At 57.3% G+C, this 19,014-nt stretch overlaps 1 protein-coding gene across 5 annotated transcripts; it reads left to right on the top strand.

Moving 5' to 3' along the window:
* The first annotated feature begins 1,050 nt into the window (after window positions 1-1,050).
* TAL1 (TAL bHLH transcription factor 1, erythroid differentiation factor) lies at window positions 1,051-16,546 on the top strand. Of its 5 annotated transcripts, none has more exons than XR_006888412.1 (5): window positions 1,051-3,395; window positions 7,087-7,533; window positions 8,747-8,841; window positions 12,596-13,269; window positions 14,389-16,546. XR_006888412.1 is itself a non-coding variant. In XM_046660013.1 (5 exons), the coding sequence occupies exons 1-5, from the start codon at window positions 3,310-3,312 to the stop codon at window positions 13,128-13,130; spliced, it is 1,077 nt and encodes a 358-aa protein (XP_046515969.1). In that variant the 5' UTR covers window positions 1,051-3,309; the 3' UTR covers window positions 13,131-16,544. The 5 variants fall into 5 exon arrangements, 3 of the variants coding, with proteins under 3 accessions (XP_046515969.1, XP_046515970.1, XP_046515968.1); XR_006888413.1 differs by having other exon boundaries at window positions 14,474-16,546; XM_046660013.1 differs by having other exon boundaries at window positions 12,596-12,837; window positions 12,924-16,544.
* The last annotated feature ends 2,468 nt before the right edge of the window (window positions 16,547-19,014 follow it).

The raw sequence follows: 19,014 nt of genomic DNA on the forward strand, positions 1-19,014 counted from the left end.
TCTCCGTTGACACCAGATCTGCCTCCATAGAGCCCCTGAGTGTGAACTTAGTCCATGACTTTCGAGGCAAGAAGGCTCCATTTTAGAGCAGAAAAGAGCCAGGGCTGAGGAGGGTGGCGGGCCAGGGAGGAGCTGGGGAGCCTTCTGGGATCAGAGGAACTGCCCATTGAAATCGGGGTGTCTAGAACACCGGAGAGAGAATGAATGCCGAGGACGGGTTGCGAGCTGTGGTTTTTGGGGTCGCAGTCTTCGGAGGGCTGGGATGAGAGTCGCTGAAGAAAGGTGTCTGCATGGCCGAGGGGCTGAGGTGGTGGGGAGCCCCGGTCCCGGGAGGCCTCGGGATCAGAAATGGTGCCGGACCCGCCAGGTCCTAGAAAGCGCGCCCAACGCTCTCCGCGGCGGCGCGTTCCGGAGCCGGTCCCAGCGCCGCGCAACCAGTCCCCACTCCCTCCGGTGAAATTGCCAAATTAAAATGAATCATTTGGCCCATAATGGCCGAGGCGCTTATCGGGGGCGAGCGGACCCGCGGCAGCGCCTTATCTCGGCGGCGCACACGGCCCCGGCGCGCCTCGGCCCATGCTAACGAGGCCTAGAACGTGAGCGGGATTAGAGCGCGTCGGTGGAGGAGCCGGGCGCGGCGCGGCGCGCGGGCGGGGGACGGGGGACAGGGGACGAGGGGACAGGGGACGCGGGGGGAGGGCCTTCGCGCTAAGGAGCAGGCCTCAAAATGGCCACACGCGTCCCCCAGTAGCGGCAAAACGTGAGCATTCTGGCCTTTTTGTAGGGGAAAGCGACCCGCGGCCTCCCACGGAATTCCCTATCAATTTCCTCCCTCCTTTTCCCCCACTCGCAGAAGAGGTCTTCGCTGCTTTTCCCTCGGTTTCTTTCGTCGGGGGGCATTTTCCACGGACGCCCTCGCGCTCGCCGCCGCCCCTCCCGCCTCGGAGACTCTCTTCCTTCCTTCCCCTTTTTCCTTACGCAATATACAGAAATGCGCGAGGCGGTGGTTGGTTTTCATTTCTTCTTCGTGGTTGTGTGCATGCGGTGGGGTTGTGAGAGTGAGTGTATGAGCTGTGGGCAATGTTGACTTCTTCCAAGTGTGGTTTTCTTGGCGATTGGTTGTGTGTCCGAGTGTGATGGTGTCTGTGCTGTTTGGGCGTGTAGATTTGGACTCATCAAGGCCCATCTGCGTTTTAATCGTTGTGTATAGTTGTGCTCGTTCGCCTTCTCGACATGGGTCTGGTTCTGTGTGTTGGGTTGTGTGGCCTTTGCGATTGGGTTTGGGTGACTTTGTTGTGTCGGGCGTGTGCGATCCTGACTCCGCTGGGTTATGTGTTCATGAACGATTTCGCTTGACTGATTTCGTTGTGTCGTGTCGGACAATGCGCGAGCCTGACCATGTCCGCTTGTGGGGCAATGTTGGGTTCTCTTTACTCGGCTTCCCTTCTCCGGGGCTGGACGGCGTGTGGTCCCGTCTTGCTGGGTTGTGTGCCTGTGTGCTTGTGTCCATGAGAATCGCGTTTGCACATCGCTGGGGGATGGAGGGGGAGGGCGAGCAAGAGATGGAGGCGCAAGTCGAGGCGGCGGCATGGGGGCGGGGAGAAGGATTTCACGTTTTATTCCATATTATGATATATTCGGAAACCAGTGTCGGCTTGGAGGGGCAGACGGAGCCCGGTCGGCGGCCGCTCTGTCCGGAGGCCAGTCTGTGCCTCGGTGTTTGAGGGGTTTGTCAGTGAGTGGGAGGTTCTTCAGGCTTGAAGCTGAGCAGCGCCCGCCGAGGCCCGCGCCTTCAAGCCGGTAGCCACCGGCTTCGTTCCCGACGCACTCAGGCTTCGTCCATTTCTGGTCAGTTTCGCGGTGCGGCCTCGGGGTCTGTGGGCGAGGCCCGGAAAAGACAATGGGCGCATTCTCCAGGCCTCGCGCCTCGGGTGGGGACCCTCGGGATCATCTCCAAGAAACAGTTTTCCACCCCTTCCCCGGGTGAGCGACATTCCCGCGTGGGTCGGGTACCCGTCGCATTGGTGGCTGGGGCCGGGCTCCATGGAGAGACCGTCAGTGCCGCCCTAGCTCCAGGAGAAAGGATTTTGTTTTGCCAGTTATTGTAGTTGCTAATGTCATCATCTACATCATTATCATCATCGTATTTTAATTAAAATAATCGTCCAGGAGCAAGCGGCTTGTCCCTTTCAGCTTCTTTGGAGCGATAACAAAGCAGCGCGGTTTCCCCCACCAGCTCTGTTTTGTAAGTTGCTGCATTTGGGGTTAGGGAGAGAAGATGGAGAGAGGGACAGACACAGAGAGTCGGTCATAAAGCACAAATTAACCCCGACCTCGGACACCAGGAGGGAGTGGATTCCCCCTTCCTCCCACCGCGCCCCCCTATTTGGATCAGAAGAGGAGAAAGAAAATCTCCCGCGTTGGGTTCAAAGCGCAGGGAAGAATTATTCTTGTATTTCCACCAAAGCTGGGGCAAAAATAAGGAGGTCTTTGCATTTAATCCAAGACTTCCATGTGTGATCATAAACTGGACGATTTAGGGAAAACACATTGAACAAAACCCTCCGGAGGGGGAAAAAAGCGATCTAAATCTCGCTACCGCTACACCCTGGGAAGCAGCGTTGGATTTGCACACCCCCCCCCCCCCCCCCCCCCCCCCCCCGCGCTTTGCCTTGTTTACTGCTGTAAGGAATTGTTAGAATTCTCCCCTCCTCTGCCGGTCCGAACGCTGAAAAATCGAAAATCCGAAAAATCGAAAATCGTTGCGTAGGAATGGTTGAGGGGCCGGCGCGGGGTTCTTTCTTTTTTCTTTTTCTTCATCAGTAGGAAGAAAAGAAGGGACCCGGATAGATCAGATATCCCGCCCCCTCCTCCCCATCCTCTCGGTTCGCACCCTTCCGACTCCATTCCTGTGGGAAAGGAGCCTTTGGAACTGGGCTCTGGTTTCACTTTGGGCTGGAGGTGGGCAGGTGGGGGACATGGAGAGAATGGAGGCCTCGGAGGTTCAGCCCCACCGACCACGGTCTGAGAGCTGATTCCCCCTTTCCGATACACATCTATCCCCGCCCCTCTGCCACCCAGACACCCATGCCAGGCTGCGGACGACTCCGCACTGTAGCCGCAGCTCCCGCCTGACCCGGGTTCCTGAGCCAACCGCGTAGACACGGCAGTGCTTAGAAAACAAACCCGGCCACACTGAACTAGACATCCCGGTTGGAGGGTCCAAAATGTTCCGGGCGGTCTGCGGCGGGGTTGTTGTTGTTGGATTAAATAGTTAGTCCTGATTGGTCAGGTGTAGGGTTCTTTTTTATGGGGGTGGGGGAGGCTTCAAACACCTGCAGGTTGGGGGCGGAAAGCTGCGCGCGATTCCCTGGGCCGGTTGGCGAGGACGTGAGGTAATTCTCAGCCATTGACCCCCATTTCTCTCTCCCTCCCTCTCGCCCTCCCTCTTTCTCTCCACCCCCATCTTTCCTGGAAACGCACTCTGGGCGCGGCAGACCGCCCAGGACCACACCGCGGCCTAACTGCTGGTCTCCCAGCGAGAGAGGGGGAAAGGAAAGACCCTCGTTCACAGGCTGGACCTCGGCTCCCGCCTCTCTCCGGCGGAGGAGTGAGATCCTATTCAGAGGGAGCGGTCTCTCTAAATATGCCCCAGGTGAGTTTTTGGGGAACGAGATCGGTGGCACCAGTGTCCAGGAAGGCCTTGGGTTCCGGCCTGGGGTGGGGGAGGCTCAAGACAGAGGACAGTCCAGTCTCAGATTGGGGGGGAGGGGAGGACAAACCCAGGGCTGGGAATCCGGGATCTGACTGTGCCTGCCGCTGCCTGTGGCCTCTGTGCCTCTGTGGCTTCCAGCAGGGCCCTTTCCTTTTTCGACCCCGGGTAAAAATAGCTAGTTGGACTTAGTCCTCCATGCCACTCCCATTGGTCCTGGTTCTGTGGACGTTTCACAAGGCTCATAACTTTGGGGCAGCTAGCCGGGTGGTGCAGGCAGCGCGCGCCTGGGGCTCGGGGCTCCGGCAGGAAGAAGGCCGCAGCCATCAAGGCCAGCGCGGTCCTAACTCGGGTGGGCCTGACCGGAGCCTAAGGCCTAGGGCGGGGCCGCGCTGGACACCCCTCCACTCCCGCAGCGGCGGGGACAGAGTTTCTGTTCACGGGCGATTTTGGTTCTCTTGAGGGCTTGGGGCTCCCCCAGGGGGTCGTGGGAGCGAGCACGGGTGCAGTATAAGGGAGAGGAGGCCGGGTCTAAGGCGGTCGTTCCAGTCCCGGGCACCGCAGAGGCTATTTTCATATAAGAAATTCTTCCTGCCGGGAACTGGGAGCTGCCCAGACCCGGCGCCTGCTCCCCAGGAGCTCCGGGGATCCCCGTCTTGTTCAGGCACACATGGAAACGTGTGGCGGTGAGGCAACAGGAGATGAAGATCCGCTTTTGGGGGCTGCGAGCTGGGTCTTGGCCGCGCAAAGACAGAGGAGTTGTAGTGGTCGAATACTGTAGTGTGACTCAGATCGAAACCTTCGCCCCGATCCTTCATCTTCCCCAAATAAAAACAAACAAAAATCACTCAGGCTTGCCTTTCAGTAATCTTAACTGAAGCTTAGTGATGGAGTTTAGTTGCCAACAACCGACCATGCTTGTGAGTCCTCCGGTGGCCCCTCCGGAGCACGCTCGACTGTCTGGCCTGAGTGATCCTGCTTGCAGAGGAGCCTGCCGGGTTTTCCTGAGGTCCCGGGAGGGGCGGGGAGAGGTCTGCCACAGACCCTGGGGACCAATCATAGGTTTCTCACAGGGAGCCTCAGAGATATAGATAGGCTTTGGGAGGGCATTTGGGGCCAGGGTCAAATCATCTGGAAGAAGTGCTCCGCTTGCCCCCTGGGGATCCACTCCTACACGGAGCCTCAGAATTAATCCGAGGGTATAAATGTGTTATAAAGAGAGCTTGAGCTCAGTCTGGTGATTGCAGCGCGCACTGTTTGTCACTTGGCTAGAAGCTGGGGCTGAAGCACGTGTCACTGGGCGCCCAACGGTGCATGGGGACAGTAAGGTAGGGAGCCAGCACCTTGGGGCTTTGTATATTTTGCCACAGGATGGTATATTTCTGGTGCATTTCACCACTGCAGGGGAGCCAGGCCAACCGACTGGTAGATCTCTGGTGCACTTCTAGTGGCGGCACTGTGTTGGTCCCATTCTATGGATACAGATCTATTGTTTCCACCATAATTGCAAACTCTTGTGGACCCACTGCCTTTGCAGCTCTGTACACTAGGTTTTGGGGAATTTTGTTGTTTCCGGCTGGGCCCCTAGGGCTCGCAGACCCAAGGCAGAAGCACAGTCTGGATAACGGTTCTCCATTGCCTATATGTCTGGTGGCAATTGAGCTAAGCTCCGGAGGAGGGTTCAGAAGGTCTGGTCTCTCTTCTGGGGTGAGAGGATGGTTCCCAGGCCGACTCCAGTCCAGAGTGGTGCAGTGGCAGAATGGGAGCTCAATGGCTGCCGTGAGTAATTACATGGACTCAGCTTGGGGCCAAATTGGATTTTTGTGTATTTATTCTCTGCTATAAAATACCCCAATTATATAATTCTGAGAGCAGGAACTTTATTTTGAACATTTTATGAAGCCTGTCGAGTTGATTCTATTTTTGTTTTTTTATTAAAACAACTCACAAGCATCCCCACACTCTGGATGCAGAGTCTTGTGCATGGTTTTTCTGTTTTAATTCTTATGGAGGCCTGGCTCCATTGGCGTGGAGGCGGGGTGAGGGAAGAACCCCAGGAAGCACGAGTGGGAAGTAGAGCCTTTGCGGTCACCCTGGAGTGTGGTTGTGGAGGAGAGAAGGAGCATCCTTGGCTCCGCGGTGTATATGGGAGAGTAGTGCGGACAGAGCGAGATAAGAGATGTGGCGGCACATAGGCACGTGTAGTCTTGGGCAAGGCGGTCCCCTCACCAGCCCAGTCTCATCATCAGTGATAACGTTTCCTTGAGCATTTGCGCTGTGCTTTTAAATGCACAGATGAGTTATTCCTCCCATTTCCCAGAGGACAACAGGAGGCGGGAGAGGGGGATGCAGAGTGCGGAAGAGTTCAAGGGCCTCCGTGACACCCCTTCCAACTTGTGCATGGGAGCCCAGACCCCAGTGGTCTCAGGGGCACCCTTTGAATGCCCAGGCTCCATACCACCTCTGCCAGGCCTCCCTTCCAGACCCCACCTCACTTCTGAGTCCAGCTGAGCAGGAGGCGTTGCAGTGTGCAGGGAGCTAGGGCTGCGGTCATCTTCTCCCCTTCCTGATGTCTCTTCTCAGCCCCGTTGGGAGTACGGGGTCCGCTGGGCTTTCCAGCCGATGCACAGAATACACGTGGATTTGCTTAGTGTAGACAGACACCCCCTCCCCCCCCCCCCCCCGCAGGGGTGAATGTGTGTTGAAAGGGAATGCAGGTTCCTCTGATAATTCTCTGCCTGCTGTGGCAGAGTGGACCCCAAACCCTGTAGCCTCCATTCCCTAAATTGCCTGCTTGCACCCCACCATGTTTCTGGGTGCGTGTGTGGCGCTAGGCTGGGGGCGGGTGTTGCTGAGAGGCAGGGGAGGCTGGAAAAACACCCCACCTCCCACGACAGACTCCCCGCCAAAACCGAAAGGGGGGCGGGAAGAACACGCTCGGGGGTTTGTTCCCTCCTCTTCCCTTGCGGCCTGAGAAGGGGGACGGGGTGATCTTTCTTTCTGCCTCTTTCTACGTTTCCTTCCTCCTTTTTTCCCTTCTATTTTTCTTTCGCTGGCTGTATTCCTTTTCTTCCAATGTCTGCGTCGTCTTTCTCCATCTCTGTCCTTTTGGCCCTCCGTCTTTCTGTCTCCAGGCACCCTCCCCTCTTCGCCCAAACCAGAGACCCATTTCCCTCCCCCTCCAGCACCACCAGGCCTTCAGGCCCCGACGGCCCGGCCGGTGTGTGTCCACGTGGCGCTAAGTTTGTCCTCATCTGCCCACGTCTCGGTGCGTGAGTTTCGCTCTCTGCCCTTCACCCCTTACCCCGCCCCCGTCGGTGGGCTGGGGGCGGTGGTCAGAGCGAGCGTCAGCCTGTCTGTCTGTTTGCCCGCAGGATGACGGAGCGGCCGCCCAGCGAGGCGGCACACAGTGACCCCCCGCTAGAGGGACGGGACGCGGCCGAGCCCCGCATGGCCCCCCCGCACCTGGTCCTACTGAACGGCGTCGCCAAGGAGACGAGCCGCGCGGCCCCGGCGGAGCCCCCGGTCATCGAGCTGGGCGCGCGCGGCGGCCCGGCCAGCGGCCCCGCCAGTGGGGGCGGCGCCGCGCGGGACTTAAAGGGCCGCGACGCGGCAGCGGCCGAAGCGCGCCATCGGGTGCCCACCACCGAGCTGTGCAGACCTCCGGGGCCCGCCCCGGCGCCCGCGCCCGCCTCGGCCCCCGCGGAGCTGCCCGGCGACGGCCGCATGGTGCAACTGAGCCCTCCCGCGCTGGCGGCCCCCGCCGCCCCCGGCCGCGCGCTGCTCTACAGCCTCAGCCAGCCGCTGGCCTCGCTCGGCAGGTCAGGGGCCGGGCGGGAGGGCGGGGTGGGCAAGCGGCCGCGGCCCCCGGGGCTCCCCTTCGGCAGTTCGGGAGCCGACTGCCGTCCTCCCGGCGGGGCTGTGCGGCTGCAGAGGAGGGGTTGTTTGAAACCCGTGGGCGTAAAAGCCTAGAAGCTGGAGCTCCCATGGGCAAGTGAGAAGGGAGCCCTCTGGGAGAGCGTGTGCGCACGCGCGGGGGCAGATTTGGGGGTGCCTTGTGACTGTGCAGCGTGCACGAGTGTGTGTAAGCGGAGGAGCGGTAGTCCAGGCATGTGGCTGGGTGTGAGCAGAAGCAAAGTGCGCTATGAGGTGGTGGGGTCAGGAGGGAGTCGTGCGAGGGTGGACACCAGGTGAGAGTGTCTGAGTGTGCTCTGCTGGCTGTGAAATTCTCCTGGAAGCTGCAGCTCTCTGCGACAGGTAAGAGACAAGGATCTGAGAGTGGTTGCAAGAGGGCCCGGCCCTCTGAACCTCTTCTCCAGGGCCCTACTGGAGAGTGGGTGTCCCCTCCCAGCCCCCCCCCCCCCCCACAACCGGCTGTCTGTGGTCTCTGGCCAGGGCCTGTACTCCCCTTGGTGAGGGTGTCCATTTCCCTGTGAGGCCGCTAAGATGATGCTGAGATGGAGGCCTGGTTGGGGTGGGTACAGGAAGATGAGGCAGGAATGGACAGTGTGGGACAGTCAGGGAGTCTGCAGGAGACCCTGAGAAGGAAGCTATGGAGAGCCCAGCGAGGGTGATGGGGTGGGTGGGTGAGTCAGGGCTTCCTGTCTGTCGTCTGTCCACCACCCAGTGGGGCCAGGGTGAGGGTGGGGTGAAGTCCTGGGGAGGGGACACTGTGCCCTTCTGTGGTGCTGAAGCTGCCCCAGGTGTGAAGGCCATGTCCACCAGTGTGAACACCTGTTTGGGAATGGAGGTGTCTGTGGATTGTGTGCCTCTATCAGGAGGGAAATGTATCTGTCTCTGGGAGGGGTGTGTGTACATGTTTGTGTTTGCTCCATGTGTTCACTTCTGATTCTGTGTATGTGTATGTGTGTGTGTTTCATGTTCCTTCTATCCCCAGTTCAGATATGAAGGGACCAGGGTTGCCCTTGTTCTTCCAGGGGTGGGGGGCTCGAGAACACACAGGAGGAAGGCTAAGCAGCCCCTTTCTCCCCTCCATTCTACACGCGATCCTGACCTGTGCGCTCCCTCCTGCAGTGGGTTCTTTGGTGAGCCGGATGCCTTCCCTATGTTCGCCACCAACAACCGAGTGAAGAGGAGACCCTCCCCCTATGAGATGGAGATTACTGAGGGTGAGTCTACCCTGCCCCCACCTTTGTCCTCACCCCTCAGGCTGGTTCGAGCCCCCTGAAGGAGGGATCACTGGGGACTACTCTGTAGGTGTTTCAAGTAGATGAGTGGGCTCCCTTGGAACCCCAAACTGTCAAAGTCCTTCACCCTGCAAGGGGATTGGGGGGGTCCACATTCACAGTCCTGGAAAGAGGGGGCATGAGGATGAGGACACAGGGTGGTGCTTAACTCAAACCTCTGGGGTCCCTTGTAGTCCCCACTCTGGCTCCCTTCCACTCGGCAAGGATCTAGTGGGAGGGCAGAAACACATGGTGCCCCTGACTCCAAGCACTGACCCTTCTCACAGGATTCCCTGTGCCTTCTCCCAAGTCCTCTCTGGGGTCTGGAGTCTGTTCCCTGCTGAGCGTTTCACTTCCAAGGGTCTCGTCCCAGGTCCCTACATTGTGGGGCCCTTCTGTTCCCTGTCCCGTCCTCTGGGCTCCCCTCCTGACATCATAGACTCTACCCTGCCCCCTCGCTCCCCCCGGAAGGGCCCAGCACTGCTGTTGTGAACTGCCTGAGTAGTCTTTGGCCCTGAACGTGGGGGAAGGGGTTGGATGAACGGGAAATTTGGAGGATCTAACCCTCTTCCCGAGGTTGACCTGATGTAGTAGGTGGGGCCCAGCACCAGGGGGCAGGAGAGCAGGCTCTTCAGAGCTGAGGGACTGGAGCAAATCTGCGGAGCTCGCAATGCTCCCGCCTGGCTGGGGACTGGGGCTCCTGTAGGAAGGGCACCTGAGGCCTGGGAGCCAGATTGGGGTCTTTGCAAGGACCCAATGGAAGGGATGTGTGTATTGAGCTGGAGGTTCTGGAGGGAAGCCCTCCCTGGTGTTCTGTTGAGGAGGGGGCGCTGGAGTGGGGACAAGGACCAGACCTCCAAAGACCCAACCAGCATGGGGCACAGGCATGTAGTGTCAGGAGGGAAGGGCGATGAGGTGTCAGTGCTGCTAGGTTCCAGAGGGGTTCACTAGTCAGGGGAGGTGGGTATACCACACAGCAAGCAGGCGGGACCAGCTCTGAAGTTCCCCAGGGAAGAGGCACTTTCTACAAAGGGCGCAGGCAAGGAAATCGGGCGCAGAGGAGAGGAAGGAGGAGATGGGGCAAAGGGGTGAGGGCCTAGGGAGGGCAGGGGTGTAAGGAAGCCATTACCCAGCAACCTTACCAGTGTTTACTGAGTGCTTACTCACTGCCTGGCCAGAGAGAGACAAGAGGACGCAGAGGGATGGACAGACTCAGGAAAGAGAAAGATGCAGAGAGGTGGGTAGTTTGTTCCCTGAGAAGGAGCCAGGGAGGAATAGACAGAAATGGGGGTGAAGGGGAGGGTGTGGGTGTGCAGGATATGTCCATGGGACTTTGAAATCAGAGATTTAACCAAAGAGAGTCCGTAGAAGTGAAACTCATGCAAGGTCTAAAGTCAGGACCTGACATGGATTCATGTTGCTCAACTTCTCTGGCCCTCGGTTTCTTCTTTTGTAAAGTGGGGAGAATAATGGCTTCTTCACCGATGGTTGAAAGAGTGCAGTGGGGCAAAGTGTTTTCAGGGCCTGGCTGGGGTGGCTGCTCCTCTGGAGTCTGTCTACCTCTAGCTGTGACAGCAGTCACCATGCCCCCGTCCCCATCTAGAAGCTTCTCTCAAGATCAGCCAGTGTGAGCCGTAGAGCAGGGACTGGTCCTCCCGATGACACAGCTCAGAGACTCCCCTCCATCTGGCCTGGAGGCCCCAGAACAACAAGTTACTTCCTCTGAGGCTCCCAGGGTAGGACTGCCTGGCAGGTGTGCTGTGTTTTTCCAGCCTGGGTCTGGCCTTTGGCAAAGAGTCAGCTGGGCTGGGGCCAGCTCAGGTTTGGAAAGACAGCTTCATTGGTACTGTGGGCAGAGGATGAGTGATTCTCCCCCGGAGAATGTGTGTGTGTGTGTGTGTGTGTGTGTGCGCGCGCAGGCACGCGCGTGCCTGTAGGAGAGAGAAAGAGAGACCATCAGGCAGGAAGTGTCCACACGGATGAGCTGGGCCGCAGGCTGATGGTGGAGGCCAGGTCTGCCTCCGTCCTGGCCTCAATCTCCTTAGCGGTGAAATGAGCAGCGGGTCTTAGGTGGTGCCTTGACCCCTCCCCTCCTCCGCTCCCCTGCCCACGTTTCCACAGTCTGAGGTCTGGTTCCAGGGGCAATGGAAGAGGGCAAACCCATATCCCAGGGCAGCAGTTCCTGCAGTGCGCAGAGGTTTCTCAGGGCTGCCCGGAGCCCGGCTCTGTGCCTCAGTGTTGGGGAGAGAAGTGGCCCCCTCAGTCTGGGAGCTCAGGGGTGCTAGCAGGGCCCTCCTCTGTCTTCCCCGGCTTAGGGAATCCCAGGTCGGGCTTGGACATTTGGTGCAGTGCACACCGTACGTGCTCGATACATGCATGCTGGTGTCTGCCACGCTCTGCAAGTCTTAGTACTCGGACACTCGTGAATATTGGTCCAGTCTATAATCAGTGCATTGTAGACATGGGGCGACTGAGGCAGCCCTCGGATGCCTGCCTAGAGCCTCAGGCTGTGCCTATGCATGGCTGTGTCTCCACTCTTCTCCTGGGCGAGAGAGCCCGCAGGGTGGGTCCTTTTCCCTCTGGCCTGTGCTCTCTCCTCAACTCCCCCACCTACCAGCATGCTCTGTCTGTCAGCAGACATTTACTAAGTGCCTGCTCTGTGCTTTCCATCACCCTCAGAGTGAAATCCCTACACCTTCCTGTGGGGCCCTATAGGATCTGGACTCAGCCTGCTCTGATCTCACCCATACTCATCTAGCCAGGCTGGCTTCAGCCATTTTCCAGCTCAGGGCCTTTGCACATGCTGTTCCCGCTTCCCTTCCTGTGCCTGGCTGACTCTTCTTCAGCCTTAAGTTCTTACCTTACAGATGTCACCTCCTCCAAAAGGCTGTCCCCAACCACCTCAGCTAAACATCGTAGCTCCTGTCCATCTTTCACTTACGTTCAGCCTCCTGTTTGTCTGTTGTTTGCTGCTGGTTCATCAGCTGTCATAAACTCCGTGAAGGCAGGGACCCTGTGTATTGTGTCACCATTATTCCGTAGTGCTTAGCACAGTGCGTGGTTGTTGGTAAATGACTGGGGACTGGGTAATACTAGCTAACATTTGCTGAATGTTTAATCTGTGGTGGGTGTTGTCACAAGTGCTTTACCGGTTTGTTGTTAGACCCACGTGACAATTAGGACTGGAGTTACTAGTATTATCTCCATTTTACAGATGACGAAGCTAAGGCACAGAGAGTTTAAGTGACTTGCCGAGAGTCACTATCTAGTGAATAATAGGAATTGAACCCAGAAAGTCTGGCTCCAGCCTTTCTCTTTCTAACTAGTGCTATATGGCCTCTTGGCACAAGTGAATGAAGGAATGAATGGTGTATGGTCCATGTCCTCAGGTGTCTCACAGCCTGGAGACGGAGACAAGCATAAAAGCATACAGTAATGATCAAGGCTGATGGGGATCAAGGGATAGAGGGCCATGGTTAGTTCGATCTGTCTGGAGGGGTTGAGGGGAGTCCTCAGAGAGGAGGAAACAGGTGAGCTGGGTTTTGAAGGATGAGTAAGAGTTTTCTGAGTAAAAGGAAAGAAGGCATTCTAGGTTTCCCAAGTTTTCCAATGGATGGTTTCTCTTCTTCCCCACAGGAGAAGATACCTTGGGGGATCCCCAACCCATTCTCCTAACCCTTGTCCTCCTACCCTCCAGGTCCCCACACCAAAGTTGTGCGGCGCATTTTCACCAACAGCAGGGAGCGATGGCGGCAGCAGAATGTGAATGGGGCCTTCGCTGAGCTCCGCAAGCTGATCCCCACGCATCCCCCGGACAAGAAGCTCAGCAAGAATGAGATCCTCCGCCTGGCCATGAAGTACATCAACTTCCTGGCCAAGCTGCTCAACGACCAGGAGGAGGAGGGCACCCAGCGGGCCAAGCCTGGCAAGGACCCTGTGGTGGGGGCTGGTGGAGGGGGTGGGGGAGGAGGGGGTGGTGCGCCTCCAGACGACCTCCTGCAGGATGTGCTCTCCCCCAACTCCAGCTGCGGCAGCTCCCTGGATGGGGCAGCCAGCCCGGACAGCTACACGGAAGAGCCAGCACCCAAGCACACGGCCCGCAGCCTCCATCCCACCATGTTACCTGCCACGGATGGAGCTGGCCCTCGGTGATGGGTCTGGGGCCACCCAGGACCAGCCGGGAGGGTGCCCTCAGGCCGCTGGGACTGAGGGCTTCAGGGCAGGTGGGGTGAGGACTGGGCAGCTCTGAAGCAGGGCGAAGGACCTCATGAGCTTTCCTTGATGTCTGAACTTTGGGCAGCCCTGACTGCCCCTGGGGCTGACTTTCCCGTTTCCTGCCTCAGTAGGAGAACAGAAAAATGGAGCAAAGTGGTAGGTACTTTTTATGAAGACGGCACGGTCTTCCCCCTTCCCCAAACCCCGAAGACTTCTCATGCGAGAGGCTCGAGTGGCGCTGCTTTTGGCCTGGAGCTTGTGAGCCCCGTTTTTGCTGAGACCCATGTTGTCAGCTCTCACCTGAGGCGTCCAGCAGCCTCTGCCTTGCCGTTAGCCCCTCCCAAGCTGGCTGGGGTGGCTTTTGTGGCCACTCTGTCCGAATATATAGGTACCCAATAGCTGCCCACTTCTTGAGCCCCATCTTCACCCAGGCCCGTGTTGGTCCATTCGGCTTGCCGGCTGCTGCAGACAGTCTGGAGCTTTGAGGTGCCTTCTTCAGGGCCTGGTTGAAGAAGATGGCCAGCACACAGCCCGCTCTCGACTAGAGGGGCCGGAGAGGGTCAGAAAAGTCAGGAGCCCGCCCTTCTTGCCCTGGGGATCAGAACTCTGCTTTCTTCCCATGGAGTCTTGCCTTCCTGATCCTCGTGGCTGCGGGGACCGAGTTGGCAGCTGTGAGCGTGTGCCCTGTTGGCCTTTGTGCGAAGGCAGAGAAAGGGGAAAATGGGGAGAAGTGGAGGCAAAGCTCTCTGGGGCATGTGGCTGCAGTCTTGGTGGTGTCTCAGAGCTACCTGCCTGTGACTCAGCTACACACCGCGGTCCGTGCAGTGAGAGGATGCCTGGGTGCCGATGCGTGGTGCTGAGAGATGCTGCCCCATCAGGGCTTTCTCCTGGATGCTGGGAGGGACCTCCCTGCCGCAGGATGTCTGTTTGCTGATGGTCTGGTCTGTGTTCTGGCGAGTGCAGACTCTGTCCTGGCATTTGGGATTTTTTCCTGGCATTTGGGATTTTTGCTTGATTTCAGTTCTTGGTGGGATCTTTAGGTCCCGATATGGCCCAGGATCCATCCCCACGTCTAGGGCATGGGGAACCCAATCAGAGACCAGTCCCTGGCTGAGAGCCAAACGTGCAGAATCTTAAACACCTCTCAATTGTGCAGCTTTCGGTCCTCAAGTGTGTGTATGGGAGGCTGGCTTAATGCAATAGGAGTGCCCCCCCCGTCCAAAAGTTGTACATGGAACTTTTGTAAATTGAGTCCTTATCCTTCATCTTTTAAAGACATACTGCCGCAAGTCCTTTTATAAAGTGAAGAAGCCTTTTGTGGAGTGGACTGCTGCCCCCTCGTTGATCTGTGTCAATCCAGATGGTGGGACGTGGTTTTCCTGGGGCTCGGCCTGCCTGGGACCTGCATCCCAAGCCCATGGGACAAGTGCACACGAGTCCTGTATATGCCGTTGGACTGCCCTCAAGTCACGCCAGCCGTCTCCCACCAGGCTCTGCCCTCGAGGTCAGAGGGAGAATGACCCCCATGGCACTGCCCTGTCCCTAGCGATGTGGAAGAAACAGTGGCTTACCCTGGCCGTGATGGCACCTTGAGTGCAGTGGCCGTAGGCAGACGGAATGATCCCTGCTCCCCTCCTCTTCTTTTTAAGTTCTGGGCCCAGTTCGTGGGGATGGGAGCAACCTGGTTAGCCCTGTAGCACTCTGACTCTCCGCCCCACTTCAGCCCCCCAAAATCTTATTTTGATGAACATTAGGGTTGGTTTATTTCCAATACTGGGAAGCTCCTGTGAGGAATCCCTCTGTCTAAGGATGGAGCACTTGTCCTAGGTCCTAAGGCTGTGTTTGCTTCCTGGTGGATTCAGTTGACTTGGGAGTGACAGGTGGCCTCAGTGTAGATGGTGGATGGGTTTTAGGAGATGGATCACACATTCAATCAGAAACTCAAGCTTTGGGCTCCCTCTTCTCTCAGACTTGCAGTGTGACCTGGATAGGTTCTCTCTCTGAGTGTCGGTTTCTCATAATACCCTGGCTTGGCCTGTCTCTTGGGCTGTGGTGTGAGCTGAATGGAATCGTAAAGGTAGAACCGTTTGGAGACCATAAAGAACTCTGTTGCCCTCAGTATGGATCCTGCAGTGGGGTTTCCCACCCTGAGTCCCGGACCTGGGCAGTGGGCCAGTCTGCCTGACTGCACAGCATTTGGGTAGTTTAGGTTCTGAACCACTTTTGTCTGAGTTATCTAGATTGGCCTCATTTCTCCAGATTGACCTCATTTCTGTTTCATTCCAAGACAAGGCACAGGAGTGAGAATGGAAAAGAGAGATGGGAATGTGGGCAGAATATGTAAATGTAAGAAAACCACCTGAAACGGGCCTGGGTAGGGTTGGGCAAGGCTTCAGGTCTTTGTAAGAACTAGAGAAGGTCCATAATTTTTGTTTCCATTTCTAACAACCCCTCTCCCCTATATCCTTCTCTGTCCTCTGCGTCCTCCTCACCCATGAAGAAATGTCCACATTCCGAGAATAACATCTGTATAAAAGGGAAAAAATATAAAAAAAAATGAGAACAAAGATGACTATAATGACTGGAGGGAATCCCATCTTTTAAGAAAAATTCATTCTCTTTTATTTGTAGTGTGGGAAATGACAAGATGGTACAACCTTTATCCTTTTCCAAAAACAAAACCAAGGGCACAGCATCTGTAGTCAGCCGACAGCTATTTCGCCTTTGGGGGGTCTAGTCGTACTTGTGGTTTCAATGGTACGTGGCCCCCTGCCCGAGGCTTGCCCCCTGCCCGTGTACATAGCGCGTTGTTCCTGTGGGCGGGCCCAGCACTTTCCGTCAATGTTGTACTGTACGTGATGAATTGCGTTGGTCTCTGCGTTTTTCTGCAGAAGAGGAGTAACCGCTCCAGGTACCTTGACCTTTGTCCAGCCCAGAGGCCAACACTGTGGGCGTGTGACTCTTTAGCAACAAAATCCATGTGGTGATGATGTGTGTGTATATATATAAGGATATATTGGGAAGATTTCTAAATAAAAGTTTTACAAAGGGGCCTGGACTCTGTGCTGGCATGTTGCACCCCTAGAACTGAGAGTTGGGACATTAAAAGGAAAGGTGTGTAAGAACCTGCCTTCCCTGAAATGGGGGGGGCCTCCAGGACTCAGCTGTCCTCAGAGTGAGGGCCCCCTGCCCTGCGGCTCCCCGCTCGGGCTCTCCATTCTTCCCCCTCTGCCAGGCCGCACAGGGGGGGCCTCTTCTCAGCATTGTGCACCCACGCTTTCAGCTCAGGGCCACCCCGCGGGTGGTCCTCTCTGTGTGTGGGGTTTGGCTCCCATGGCTGGGGCAGGTGCTTTTCTCGTAGGTTCTGGACAGATTAAGGTCTCGCCAGAGGAGGGTCGCAGGTTCACGGATGACTCAGTGGCTCTTGAGGATTGGAGGGTGCTGGTCTCGTGTGGGGCTCAGGGGCGGAGGCCGAGGCTTTGGGAACAGTGAGTGGAGGCTCAGGAATGGGAATGCCATTCAGAGGCCAGACTCTGAGTTCTGGGGAGGCCTCTGCATATGGCCTCTCGGGTCTTCAGGGACCTCAGTAGGGCAGGTAGGCATTTCCAACGGAGTCCTCTTCTTTCTTCCTTTCTTTTGTTTAGCAAACATTTATTGAGCCCCTACGATAGACCAGGTATTGTTCTAGGACCTGGGGACCCAGCAGTGCAGAAAACCAAGATCCCTGTTCTGGTCTTGCTTAAGTTCTGGCAGGGAGACAGTAAACACACAGACACACACAACCGTAATAAGTAGGTTGATTGTAGGATTGACATAGTGAATATACAGTAAGCTAGAAGGTGATGAGTGTTCAGGAAAAAAGATGTGCGAAGAAGAGAAGTCAAGGGCCCACAGGGTCTCTGGCTTCCGCGGGTGAGCCTTGCTCATCCCACCAGGCACTGCTCTTGGTGGCCACCGTCCTAGGGAGCTTCCAGCCACAGAAGGAGGGCAAAGGCACCACGTGCTTGGGGTCATGTCCTGGCCTCTCGGGAAGGTCCTCGCTTTTGGAGACTCCAAGTGTGCCTCTCCCTGGCCCAGGGCAAAGAGGTCACTGGGTAGATAGGACGGTGAGACTGAGTCCTGTGGTGGGGATACCAGTGGGAGCGCCCTTGGTGGTGGTGCAGGCCTGAGGAGCAGCATGATGAAGGGACGAGGGAGAGAGAGAGAGAGGCTGAGACAGCAGTCAGAGAGGTAGGTGAACAGCTGGAGACAGTGGGGTCTCAGAGGCGCAGGCAAAAGGGTGTTTGGGGTCGAGGAGATGGTTCGCCAAGCCCGGCGCAGCTGAGGGGGCAAGACAGGGCCTGACAGTCTTGACTGGATTTGGCAACACGGAGGCTGGTGATGACTGTGGAGAGAGTAGCGTCACAGGAGGGGTGGAGGCAGCAGACTGACTGCCCTGGACGGAAGAACGGGAAGGGAGAAGCACCCATTTCCAGAAGGACCTTCCCCAGGAGAGGACGAGGCAGTCCACGTGCAGAGAGGTCAGGAAGAGCCCATCAGCTCTGTGGCCAGCAGGCAGAGACTGAGGCTATCGACGTCCCAGGCTGGCCAGGCCCTGGGGATGGTCTGGCTTGGTGTCTTTGACTCCAGATGGAGGCACTGAGGCCCACAGAGGAAAGGAGCCTTCCAAGGGCCACACATCCCATGAACAGTGACAGCAGTGGCAGGCAGGGCAGGCCCAGGCCTCCTGCCTCCCTTGACGGCCTGTGTCCACCACAGGGGGGGGACTGCACCCTGGGACCCTGCCCAAAAGGCCTGCCTAGTTCCCCAGCCTCCCTTCTTCCCACTCTTCCCTTCACCCCTGTGCTCCTCTTGTGCTATCCTTTCTGTTCTGGGCTGCAGTTTTTCTTTAACAGTACCACTTTTGCACTTTTTTTTTTAGCATGTATTTTTTTTTTTTTTCCTTTTTCTCCCCAAAGCCCCCCGGTACATAGTTGTGTATTCTTCGTTGTGGGTTCTTCTAGTTGTGGCATGTGGGATGCTGCCTCAGCGTGGTCTGATGAGCAGTGCCATGTCCGCGCCCAGGATTCGAACCAACGAAACACTGGGCCGCCTGCAGCGGAGCGCGCAAACTTAACCACCCGGCCACGGGGCCAGCCCCACCACTTTTGCACTTTTTGTTGCTCTCCAGCCTCTGCTCACACCCTCCTTTCATTTGGTTGACTTGTCCTCAGCGTCCAGGAGACTGTCCTTACTCTACTGGGTCAGCTGCCTCCTTGGTACCCCACAGGCCCTCCTTCGCTCTGTGCTGTCTGACGTGCATCCACCTGTCTGCTTCCCCACTAAACATGAGCTCCTCAGGGGAGAGACCCCCCCTCCCTGCCCCCGACTTGTCTCTTCGCCTCCAGCGCCCTCCGTCAGGCCTGGCACAGTTCCCTTTCAACATTTGCTGAATGGGAGGTTCCCCTGTATGGAATCTTCTAGCTCAGTTTCCAGGTCAGCATGGAATAAAAGGGTGGAGGGGGTGGCTGGGGAGGGGCAGGGTCACTCTTACAAAGACGCCTGCTCTAATGGCCCTGCCGAAACCACCATCCCTGCTGGTCGGGGCAGGTGGACAGCTGGCCCCTTGGGCTGGCAGAGGGCCTCGGGCTGCTTTTGTTGGTGGGGAGGTGGGGTATGAGCTTTCTTGGGCTGGGCCCCAGCAGCCCGGTCATCGTTCTGGCTCTGGGTGGGAGGAGGCAGAGCAGATGAGGATCTGGAGGCTGTTTATCTGGTCCGCTTACAGCAGCCCTGCGTCCTCATGCCACCCACTGCAAAACAACTAACTGTTCCCCAGGAGCCGGGAGACCCTCCAGCCCTGAGGCCCATGGGAGCCAGACAAGACCTCTGAGCAGCCTCTGGGGACAGGCCATGGTGGTGGGC

The sequence above is a fragment of the Equus quagga genome, chromosome 5 (assembly GCF_021613505.1).
Source record: "Equus quagga isolate Etosha38 chromosome 5, UCLA_HA_Equagga_1.0, whole genome shotgun sequence".
Taxonomy (NCBI): Eukaryota; Metazoa; Chordata; class Mammalia; order Perissodactyla; family Equidae; genus Equus; species Equus quagga.